This window comes from Phyllostomus hastatus, unplaced genomic scaffold (genome assembly GCF_019186645.2).
Source record: "Phyllostomus hastatus isolate PE091 unplaced genomic scaffold, TTU_PhHast_1.1 phas_scaffold_193, whole genome shotgun sequence".
Lineage (NCBI taxonomy): Eukaryota > Metazoa > Chordata > Mammalia > Chiroptera > Phyllostomidae > Phyllostomus > Phyllostomus hastatus.
Genome location: NW_025334015.1, coordinates 4,192,729 through 4,204,903, shown reverse-complemented (window position 1 = coordinate 4,204,903; position 12,175 = coordinate 4,192,729). Strand labels below are relative to the sequence as shown.

At 41.4% G+C, this 12,175-nt stretch overlaps 1 protein-coding gene across 1 annotated transcript; it reads left to right on the top strand.

Moving 5' to 3' along the window:
- The first annotated feature begins 1,098 nt into the window (after nucleotides 1-1,098).
- Nucleotides 1,099-2,025, top strand: LOC123832592 (olfactory receptor 149-like). Its single transcript, XM_045860329.1, has one exon. The coding sequence runs from the start codon at nucleotides 1,099-1,101 to the stop codon at nucleotides 2,023-2,025; it is 927 nt and encodes a 308-aa protein (XP_045716285.1).
- The last annotated feature ends 10,150 nt before the right edge of the window (nucleotides 2,026-12,175 follow it).

The following is a 12,175-nucleotide window of genomic DNA, read 5'->3' as shown; positions in this document are numbered from 1 at the left end:
TATTAATAGTGTTAGAATTATCCTGCATTATCAGAGAAGGAGGTCTCTGTGTCTTCTGACACTATGTCCTGCTCTTGACTTATTTAACCTTCCTCATCAGAGCCGTTCTTTGCCTTTTTGCTATATGGGTCACTATATTCCTTTCTTCATCACAGTAACATGAATTTGTTGTTTTCCTTGCTGCTACATTATTTGTTTTTAGTTTGCATTTCCGAGTGGCCTCAAGTCCACTTAGAAAAGGTTGAAAAGAGCAGAAGAACCAGAGCAGCAGCTCCTGAGGGATTTGGGGATATGAGGCCTCCCAAGTCCAGAAGGATGGAGTTTGAAAAGGATATGATCTAACCCAGCAATGTTGTTTAATGAGACATTTATTTGTAGATAGTTACATGGTACATTAAAGAAAGGTACTTAAAGAGATAAATTTCAAATACATAAAGGTAGGGAACACTTTTCACTGGGATTTATGTTTTTGCCAAATTTTGGACATTTCATAGACTTTACTGTGGTACTAGGGTGTCTTTAGGTGTTGTAGTTGTAGTTATAAAAACCATCATTATGGTTTTTATTCTGTAGATAATGGAACTATGTCAATGAAAATGTGTAAATTACTTAATCTAGTGTGGCTAATAAGTGGCAAAGTCAGGGCTTAATTAACTGTTCTGATGTCTAACGTGATGTTTTTTTCTTGTTTTTCACAGAATAGTAAATAGTGTGAATTTGTTACTCAAAGATAATGTGAGAGTTCAAAACATAAATATGTGTAAAGAAAGTAAATCCAGGAACTCAACAACTGTAGAAAGTTTTTTTAACTTAACATAAGATTGTTTGAATATACTCTTACATTTCTGATCTTGTCATTGAAGACGATCACCTGCTTCCACAAAAGCATTTCTTCTAGGAGTTGGATAGAACCTCCCAAATTAGCATTTATTAGTAACTGATATTTTTTATACAGATGTTGTCATTCATAAGTGGGCTGGTGGTGGCTTCTTACAAACACAGTCAAAGTTTTCAGCAGCAAAGAGGTTCATACTTCAATATTGGTGTTCAGACTTTGGTGTTTTGAGTCTTTTTGCAAGGTCTGACCTCATCAGAGCCATGATCAATTCCTCTGAGGTGAGCGAGTTTATCCTGCTGGGCATCCCTCACACAGAGAACCTGGAGACTGAGCTCTTTGTCCTGTTTTTGTTCTTCTACATCTTCACCCTTATGGGAAACCTGCTCATCCTACTGGCAATCGTCTCCTCCACCCAACTTCACACACCCATGTACTTCTTCTTGTGTAAACTGTCTGTGTGTGACATATTCTTCCCTTCTGTGAGTTCCCCCAAGATGCTCTTCTACCTCTCAGGGCATAGCCGAGCCATCTCCTATGCAGGTTGTGCATCCCAGCTCTTCTTCTACCATTTCCTGGGCTGTACCGAGTGTTTCCTATGCACAGTGATGGCGTATGACCGCTTTGTTGCCATATGCCATCCTCTACGCTACAAGGTCATCATGAGCCACAGAGTGTGTGCCATCCTGGCCATGGGTACCTCATTTTTTGGCTGTATTCAGGCCACCTTTCTGACCACTCTCACCTTTCAGTTGCTCTACTGTGGCCCCAATGAGGTGGACTATTTCTTCTGTGACATCCCTGTGATGCTGAAGCTGGCTTGTGCAGATACCTCAGCCGTGGAGATGGTGGGGTTCATCAGTGTGGGCCTCATATCCCTCAGCTGCTTTCTTCTCATCTGCACCTCCTACAGTCACATTGTCTACTCCATCTTGCAGATCCGCTCTGCAGAGGGCCGACGTCGTGCGTTCTCCACCTGCAGTGCCCACCTCACAGTTGTCCTACTGTTGTACATGCCAGTGGTGCTCATCTACATGAGGCCAGCCCCAAGTCCATGGCTGGATGCAACTGTTCAGGTCCTGAATAACCTGGTCACCCCCATGCTGAATCCCTTGATCTACAGCCTCAGGAATAAAGAGGTAAAATCCTCTCTGAGGAAAGTCCTACATCAACTGGGTTTTCTTCCTTAGCAGTCATAGAGAGAGAACAGTGATTTACACTTTAATTCCATTTTGGAACTTATAAAATATTTTTATATGGTTATCAAATATTTTTGTATTTGAGTGTGCAGGTGTTATTATTATTGTCTCCAGTTCACAATAGAGTGACTGAGATTGAAAGAGGTATACTGAATTGTTAAAGAATCCATAAAGAGTGATGAAAAAAATGAAGGCCCTAATGCTGGTTTTCTGACGATGGGAACTGTGCTCCCTGGAGGTATCATGTTGCTGATAAAGGAAGAAAAGGGTTTTCTACAGTAGGCAGGAGGACCTGAACCTTCTACTACTCAATCTTCATTTTCTTCAGCCACCTACACCCCCTTCTTCTTTTCTTTTCCCCCCTCACAGATGCTTCTTTATCTTGGTTGCTTTGATTGTTTCATCAAATGCCTGAATTGCATAAACATTCATTGTATTGGTCCAGGGGCTGTTGAAACATGGGTGAGGTGCATCCCCATAGTTTTCAATAGCACCCTAAAAATGAAATTCTGTGAAGAGAAGGACTTGTAGCAGGGACTGGAGGCAGGTTACTTATGAATGAAGCAAAGATATTGGTGTGCCGTTGTCACTCACAATTCCTGTCTGTTGAGCTTTGACCTGGCAGCAGGTACTAGCTGTAGCAGTGCAGCAGGTGAGTGAGAATGTGGAAAGGGAAGCTCAGGAATCCATGGAGTAGTGTGTGTGGTCTGACACGTTGTTAGGAAGTCTGGATGTGGCTTTTCACTTCTCAGTGTAGGCAGAGGATGATTCTGGGTTCAAGCTGTTAATGTTTTGTGTCTATGGTTTCTCTATTTTTTTTAAATGTATTTGATATTGTTACCCGTTCCTTGTTTTGTTTTGTTTTGTTTTTTTTCTGAAATAAGCTAAGGAGAAAATAATGAGCTATTTCATTGCAGTGAGCTCTATATGACTGAATGCAGTAAGAATCCTAATTGCTCTTGGGGCATATAGTCACTATGAAGTTTATTCTAACAGTGAAGTAGAGGGGGAAAGAAATTGAGAAGAGGATGATGGAAAAGCAAGAGTCAGAGGTGGAGACCAGTTTGTGCTTCTCAGAATCAGAGAGCAACCAAGGAATCTGACAGACCAAGTCAGTATTGCATGTCTACTTCCAGCCACGCAGCTGAGCCAGCACATGCACCTGCGGTGGGGACACACTCTCATGTCACTTCCCTTAAAGCCTAGAAGCCCTCTCCATGCCAATTCTCCCTTGTTTCTATGAAACAGGAGCTTACAGAAGAATGTGGAAGTACACCTGAGATTATTTCAAATTTAGTACATCCCTGCTGAAGCTTCTCCAAGTCCACTTGGGAATCCCTTCCCACTCTTCAGTGTCCTGGTATAAGCTGCTCAGATGGTCAGAGCACACAATATGTAAGAATGAAAGATGTGATCCAATTCTCTTCCTTTTTCACTCACACAGATGTCATTTGATAAATAACTTTGTGCTGGAGGTGGGAGGGGTAATAGAAAGGTGAAGAAAGCATGATCAGCAGAATGAGTCATAATCTGCTGAGAAAATAAACAGATTTGCAACAAATATCCCATGATAAAGGTATGAAATGCAGCAGAGAACGTGGAGCACATCTTTCTGGGGCTGTGGAGGGACCTCAGAAAAGAGGTGTTGAGGGTTGAAGCGTTTTTTGTCTATTTCCTCCCCATCCCCCATGAAGAATGGCTTTTACAGGGAGAAATGTTTTACATGGAAAAGTGATATACTTCTCAACCTTTTGGTTTTGGGCTGATGGGGATGAGACATAATGCCTTGGGTGGGCATCTCAACTGGAAGAAAATGTTCTTGGGAAAAAAACAGGGTAGGTGTTAGGAAGGGTGGAGGAGAACAATGAGGGGCCAATTGGGACAACTGTAATAGAACAATAATAAAATATTTAATAAAATAAATAATTTGACTTATTTTCAGAGTTCTTCCTTTCAGCTTGGAGCTTTGTTCTGAACTGGAGAAGTGCCCTGCACAGGAGGACTCTGTCTCTATCTCCTTAAACAAATGGACTTCTCTGCTTGTCCTAGTGTTTCTGAGAGATGCAGGAAGCTCTCCTGTCTGCAGGAGTGTCTGAGCTCTCTTTCTAAGTAGGAGCCCAGAATGTCAGGCCACACCTATAATTTGGAGGATCCGGTTAGGTTTGATGGTGGAATGAGTCCTTTCTGTGTACTATGTATAAAGGGACAGTATCACAAGAATTTTGAAAACAGAACTTCAGGAGAAGTAATCCCAAGTCAGGATATTTAATCTACAGGGTTGAAACTCAGATAGCGGCTGAAGGCTCAGAGCTGGGGCAGAGTTCACAAATATTGAAGCAGAGATTCAGAATGTGTTCTGAACAGAGTGAACTGCAACACTGGCATTTCCTGAGGCCCTGGATTATAACTTGAGCTAGGAGGGCCACCTAATACCTGACCCAAGGCAGGTCCCAATTTCTTTAAAAGGCTTCTCTGCTCCCTCCAGCACATCCTGCAACATGCCACTGTCCTCTCTCATCAGTGTCTTTCTGCTCCTTTCTGTATGTGTTATGCAGCAAGTGGCGTTGCTGAAGTTCACCCATGTGTTGTGTTTTACCTACATTCCCCAGAGAGATATGCTAGGGTGAGTGCAGCTGACCTTGAAACCTGAAAGTGTTGCCAAGCTAACGACTGCTCACCTGCACTGCAGGGGTGTGGATAATGTTTTCCAAGGAATGTTCACAGAAGCTGCCTGTTCTGTTCATTTTGTGCTCTCCCTGGCACCCTGCTGATTTGTTCCAAATCAAATTAATTGAGATAAAGAAATAAATAGTCAGAATTAATGTTTTAGTCACTTAGTTTGCATTTTTTTTGTTGAAGAAATTAATGCCTGTGATATTACAATAAAAGATTGGTGAGAAATAATCTATTATTTATCATTCCTTTATTTTATTTTTACATACCCTGTTTTACCTCAGTCCCCCATGCCCTATTTCAATGGAAATTACTTTAATTGATACATTATGTCCTAAAATACTCTTATGCCAATAATAAAATGACTCTCTCTACACTGTACTTTGTTTTATCTGATCTTTTATGTTGTCATCATTGAATCTGCATTGGTTTTTGAGTTCCTTATGTTCCCTCCCAACTTTTCTGGTGCCTCCACACTTCACATGGAGTCCTGTCCTCACATCTTCTGTTGCAGGTTCTCTTCCTGTCTTAGATACAGCATATAAAGGGCCCCACCTAGAAATGCACCGTTAGAATCCTGACCACATGTGTATATGGTTATGGGATAATAAACAGATGATTAAATGCCTTAGCAACTTAGTATCTCCATCTGTGAAACTAAATGATTAAATTAGAATTCTTGTGACTCTTCACCTTGAATACACAAGAACTCCAACAGGACCCTGCTATCTGTTCCCTAAGGCAGATGATGGCCAAGACCTGAGTTCCATGAAATTGCAGACTAAACTGGTATTAGGAAGATTGTCCTGGCTTTCATAGTGGAGGCTGATCTCCCTGGACTTTCTTCATAGTTTGCCTGTGGCTGAGAGTGACCTGTATAGGGCTTGTTAGAAAGACAGGCTTTCAGGCAACCACAAGAACTACTGTGTTAAAGTGTTCACTTTAACAAAGTCTCCAGGTAATGTATATGCACATCAGAGTTGAAGTGAAGACTTTTCATGAAATAGGCTGTATCTAAGTCTACCACATTGATAGGCCACACTGATGTAATGACAAGAGACAGTTTCCTAAGGACTATGAAATGCGTAAAATTACCCTCTGCCCACAAAAGATAGCCCTTTACATTTACTATCCAGAGCAAGTATTATTACATTGTTTGCCTCCTCTTTTCTAACCCTTCAGCTTCCAGACTGAAGTTAGTTTCAGGGATTTCTTCTTCTTTTTTAAAATATGTTTTATTGATTATGCCATTACAGTTGTCCCATTTCCCCCCTTTACTCTTCTCCACCCTGCACACCCTCTCCCACACACTTCCTCCCCCCTTAGTTCATGTCCATGTGTCATACTTATAAGTTCTTCAGCTTCTACATTTCTCATACTATTCTTACCCTCCCCCTGTCTATTTCCTACCTACAATCTATGCTACTTATTCTCTGTGCCTTTTCCCCCTCTCTCCTCCTCCCACTCCCCTTTTGCTAACCCTCCATGTGATCTCCATTTCTGTGGTTCTGTTCCTGTTCTAGTTGTTTGCTTAGTTTCTTTTGGTTTTGCTTTAGGTGTAGTTGTTAATAATTGTGAGTTTTTTGTCCTTTTACTATACATGTTTTTTTTTAATCTTCTTTTCTTAGATAAGTCCCTTTAACATTTCATAAAAGCTTGGTGATAATGAACTCCTTTAACTTGACCTTATCTGAGAAGCAATTTATCTACCCTTCCATTCTAAATGAAAGCTTTGCTGGATAGAGTAATCTTGGATGTAGGTCCTTGCCTTTCATGACTTGGAATACTTCTTTCCAGCCCCTTCTTGCCTGTAAGGTCTCTTTTGAGAAATCAGCTGACAATCTGATGGGGACTCCTTTGTAGGTTACTGTCCCCTTATCTCTTGCTGCTCCTAGGATTCTCTCCTTCATTTTTACCTTGGCTAATGTAATTATGATGTGCCTTGGTGTGTTCCTTCTTGGGTCCAACTTCTTTGGGACTCTCTGAGCTTCCTGGACTTCCTGGAAGTTTATTTCCTTAGCCAGAATGGGGAAGTTCTCCTTTATTATTTGTTCAAATAAATTTTCAATCTGTTGTTGTACCTATTCCCCTTCTGGTACCCCTATAATCTGGATGTTGGAATGTTTAAAGATGTCCTGGATATTCCTAAGCTTCTCCTCGGTCTTTTTGAATTCTTATTTCTCCATTCTTTCCTGTCTGGTTGTTTCTTTCTTCCTTCTGGTCCACTCTACTGTTTTGAGTCCCAGTTTCCTTCCCATCACTATTGGTTCCCTGTGCATTTTCCTTCACTTGTTTTATGGTAACCTGCATTTGTTCATCTAATTTGTGACCAAAATCAACCAATTCTGTGAGCTTCCTGATCACCAATGTTTTGAACTGTGCATCTGATAGGTTAGCTATCTCTTGGTCGCTCAAAAGGATGACTTTTGGGGCACTGATTTGTTCTTCTGTTTGAGCCATCCCTCCCTCTCTCCCTCTCTCTCTCTCTCTCTCTCTCTCTCTCTCTCTCTCTCTCTCTCTCTCTCTCTCTCTTTTTGATCCGGTCGCTCCTGTTATGGTAAGGGGTGGAGCCTTAGGTGTTCACCAGGGCTGGGCACCCTAGTCGCTAGATTGTGACGTCATATGTGAGGGCGGGGTCGAGAGGGAACAGTGGTGGTAGCTCCGTTCTCCGTGGTACCTCTGTCCCTTCTCTGGGATCCTTGGTTGTGTGCTCTGCCCTGCTCCAGAATCGCCGCCTCACTGGGTCTGCCAGCTGCCACTTGCGTACTCAGTGTCCACCCACTGCGATCTTGTGTGTCCCAGATGCCTTAGGCGCTCCAGATTGCCTTCTGCACCCAATTCTCCCCGTTCTCCGCACCAAGCTGTGACTCGAGCCCAGCTGCTTGTCTCCGCCCCTCCTACCAGTCTGGATAAATGGGTCTATTTCAACTTCTTGGCTGTCTGACTTCCATTCAGATAAATTTTCTATCAGTTCTGGGTTCATTCTGCCTCTAAATTGTTGTTGTTCCAATCTTGGTTGTGCGTGAAGGTACAGTGCGTCCACCTATGCCTCCATCTTGCTGGAAGTCCCAGGTTCAAGGATTTCTAATCCAAAAAACAAACACAACAACAACAACAAAAACAGCAAGAACAGTCTTGATTCTGTCTTCTATGTAATATAGAATCAGTGACATTTAAAAATAGATTTTATTTATTAGAGGGAAGGGATGGGAAGGAGAAAGAGAAAAGAGAAACATCAGTGTGTGGTTGCCCGTTGCACACCCCCAATTGGGGACCTGGCCTGCAACCCCCCAAGCATGTGCCCTGGCTGGGAATCTAACCAGCAACCCTTTGTTTCACAGGCCCACACTCAGTCCACTGAACTACACCAGCCAGAGCTCAGCTACAGTTTTAGAATTACAGGGTTTTAGTTTTGCATTTGAGCTCTTATGTTATAAAATCTACCGATTGTACATTCCTCAAGTGTAACCAAGTGTCAGGCTTCATAATCAACAGACACGTTTATTGAAGGCCACCTTCAGGGCTTGGTGCTTCACGTGTTAAGAACATATGAAGCAACACCTGTGCTTTCAGAAACTTTGTAATCATTTGGAGAAGGAGCCCAAGAGAGAAGCTGTTTTGTGTCTCCCATCAACTGTCCTCACCCTGCAGTTGATTTCTGGCTTCCTCAGGCTTCGCTACTAGGACAACATCAGACAGCATTGCTTCAGGGTCCTCCTGCCCAGACTGAGCCCCATGCTCCAGTTCAGGGTTCCATGTATTACATACATGTGGGAATGAAACCCATTGCCTGTTTTCTCCAATTCCAACCCAGCCACACTGTGAATCACGTAGTAGGTGCTGTTCCTCTCCCAAGTCGCAGCCATTGCTTCCTTACAAACAGTCCATCTGTTTGAAGATTCTGATTGTCCAGACAAAAATGAAGAAAAAAGCCCATGCAGGGAGTTAACTCTATACTCTGTTGTTTTTCGTTTTGTTCTGTCAGGTGTTGGCTCAGTATTTTGATATTCTCATGTTAAGAATATACAAATATAAAATTCTGATATCTTCTTAGAGAATTTGACACTTTTATTGTTATGCAATACTCACGTTTACCCTGATGATTTTCTTCGTTCTGAAACTGGGTTTGTCTAAAGTGAATATAGCCACTCTAGCTTTCTTTGATTAGCATTAGCAAGGTACATATTTCACCACCCATTTAGACTTTTTAATTTTTAAATACTTTAATCATAATTGACATACAGTGTTATATTAGTTTCAGGTGTACAACAGAGTGATTAGACATTGATACCATTTATGAAGTGAACATCCTGATAAAAAGAGTATTCACCTGACACCACATGTAGATATGAAAATTCCAATGACTGTATCCCCATGCTGTACCTTACAGCCCCATGACTATTCTGTAACTGCCACATTGTACTCCTTAATCTCTCCACCTTTTCCACTTATCCCCCACCAACCCTTTTATCTGGCAGCCATCAAAATATTGTCTGTATCTATGAGTCTTTTATAGATCTGGTGGTTTGGCTTTTTCATTTATATATTTATATATTTTATTGTTGTTCAAGTACAGTTTTCTGCCTGCCCCCCACTCTTCCCACCACCCAGGCCCTCCCCACTTCCTTCTCCTGTTTCCACCCTTCTTGTTATTCCATGTGTCCTTCATAATTTTTCTCATAAACCTTTAAACCTATCCCCCCATTATCCCCTCCCCCCTCCTTTCTGTTCACTGTCAGCCTGTTCTCAATTTCAATGTCTTTGGTTATATTTTGTTTCCTTGTTTGTTTTGTTGACTAGGTTCCAGGTAAAAGTGAGATCATATGATATTTGTTCCTCACCACCTGGCTTATTTCACTCAGCATAATGGTGTCCAGTTCCATCCATGCTGTCACAAAGGGTATAAGCCCCTTCTTTCTCTCTGCTGCATGGTATTCCACTGAGTAAATGTACCATGGTTTTTTGATACACTCATTTGCTGATGGGCACTTAGGTTGCTTCCAGCACTTGGCTATCGTAAATTGTGCTGGTATGAACATTGGGGTTCATAGGTTCTTTTGGATTGGGGTTTCAGGGTTCTTAGGATATAATCCCAGCAATGGAATTGCTGGGTCAAAAGGCAGTTCCATTTTTAGTTTTCTGAGAAAATTCCATACTGTTTTCCACAGTGGCTGCACAAGTCTGCATTCCCACCAACAATGCACCAGGGTACCCTTTTCTCCACATCCTCTCCAACACTTGTTTGTTGATTTTTTTATGTTGGCCATTGTGAACGGTGTGAGGTGGTATCTCATTGTGGTTTTGATTTGCATTTCTCTGATGGCTAGACATACTGAGCATCTTTTCTTATGTCTCTGGACTTTGTGTATGTCCTCTTTGGAGAAGCGTCTGTTCATGTCCTTTGCCCATTTTTTAATTGGGTGCATGTCTTCTTAGAGTGGAATCATGTGAGGGTTGGAGATCAAACCCTTCTCCAACGTATCATTGGCAAATATGTTTTCCCATATGGTTGGTTTTCTTTTCATTTTAATGCTGTTTTCTTTAGGGGTGCAGAAGCTTTTTATTTTGATTAGGTTCCTTTTGTTTATTCTTTCCTTTATGTCCCTTGCTCTAGAGGACATATTGATGAAAATATTGCTCTGTGAAATAACTGAGATGTTCGTGCCCGTGTCCTCCTCTAAGACTTTTATGGTGTCATGACTTATATTTAAGTCTTCTATACACTTAGAATTTATTTTTGTGTATGGTGTAAGATGGTGATCAAGTTTCATTTTTTGTATGTAGATGTCCTGTTCTCCCAACATTATTTGTTAAAGAGGCTAATTTGCTCCATTTTATGCTTTTGCCCCCATTGTGGATTATTAGGTGTAGAGACTTGGGTTTATTTCTGGGCTGTCTAATCTGTTCCATTGGTCCACGTGTCTGTTCTTATGCCATTACCTGTCTGTTTTGATTACAGTGGCCTTGTAATACAGTTTGTTATTAGGTATTGAGATCTCCTTGCTTTGCCCTTCCTTCTGAATGGTTTGGCCTTTTAAGAGTCTTTTAGATCTCACAAATAAGTGAACTCATCTTGCATTTGTCTCCTTGTTTCTGATTTATTTCACTGAGCATAATACTCTCTTGCTGCACCCATGTTGTCGCACGCGGCAAGTTTCATTCTTGTCTGTGGCTGAATCATATTCTGTTGTATAGATGCACCATGACTGACCTAGGCAGGGCTGGAGGAGTGGAACTAGAAAATGGCACTGTCAGAGGCTGCTGGCAGAGCCTACCCAGGTAAAACAAATGAAGATTAGGGTCTGGGGTTGGCCTATCTGGCATAACAGATAGCTTTAAGTTCAGTCTGCACCCAACAACCAGTTCTAGGCAATCAAACTCTGACACCCTTCACAGGATTTTGTGTTTAAAAACCCTGACCTAAGAGCAATTGATCAAGTCCCAACCTCCCTTGGTTTGCCCCACTTTCCCTCTTTTTTTAAAAATGTAAATTATTTCATTGTTGTTCAATTACAATTGTCTCTATTTTCTCCCCTCCTGTCCCTCCAACCCTCTTCATAACCACCTCCCTCCCTTGCTTCCCCCCTCCCCCTTGGTTTTCTCTATGAGTCCTTTATAGTAGTTCCTGAAAACCCTTCTCCCCACTGTCTTCCCCCAATCCTCTTTGGCTATTGTTATATTGTTTTTAATTTCAATGATTCATATTGAAATTAATCTGGTTATATTTTTATCTGCTTATATTTTTTATTTGGTTATATCATTTATCTGGTTATATTTTGCTTTGCTTTTTTCTTTTGTTGATTATGTTCAGTTAAAAGTGAGATCATGTGGTATTTGTTCCTCACCACCTGGCTTTTTTCACTCAGCATAATGCTGTCCATTTCCATCCATGCTGTTAGAAAGGGTATAAACTCCTTCTATCTCTCTGATGCATAGTATTCCATTGAGTAAATGTACCGTGGTTTTTTGATCTGAGCACTCATTTAGTGATGGGCACTTAGGTTGATTCCAGCACTTGGCTATTGTAAATTGTGCTGGTATGAACATTAGGGTGCATAGGTTCTTTTGGATTGGTGTTTCAGGATTCTTAGGCTATAATCCCAGCAGTGAAATTGTTGGGTCAAAAGGCAGTTCCCCTGTTAGTTTTTTGAGGAATTCTATACTGGTTTCCACGGTGGCTGCACCAGTCTGTAATACCACCAACAGTGCACTATGGTTCCCTTTTCTCCACATCCTCTGAAACACTCTTTTGTTGATTTCTTTATGTTTGCCATTCTGACCCAGGTGAAGCCACTTTCCCTCTCATTCTCCACTAATAAACCCTGTTTTCCTAAGTTCACTTCATGTGTGCAGTTTCTTGAGGGACTCTGACCTATATGGCACATCTTTATCCATTTCTCTTTTTAAAATTTATTTTATTGGAGTGACATTGGTTAATAAATTTATATATGTTTTAAGCATTGGATTC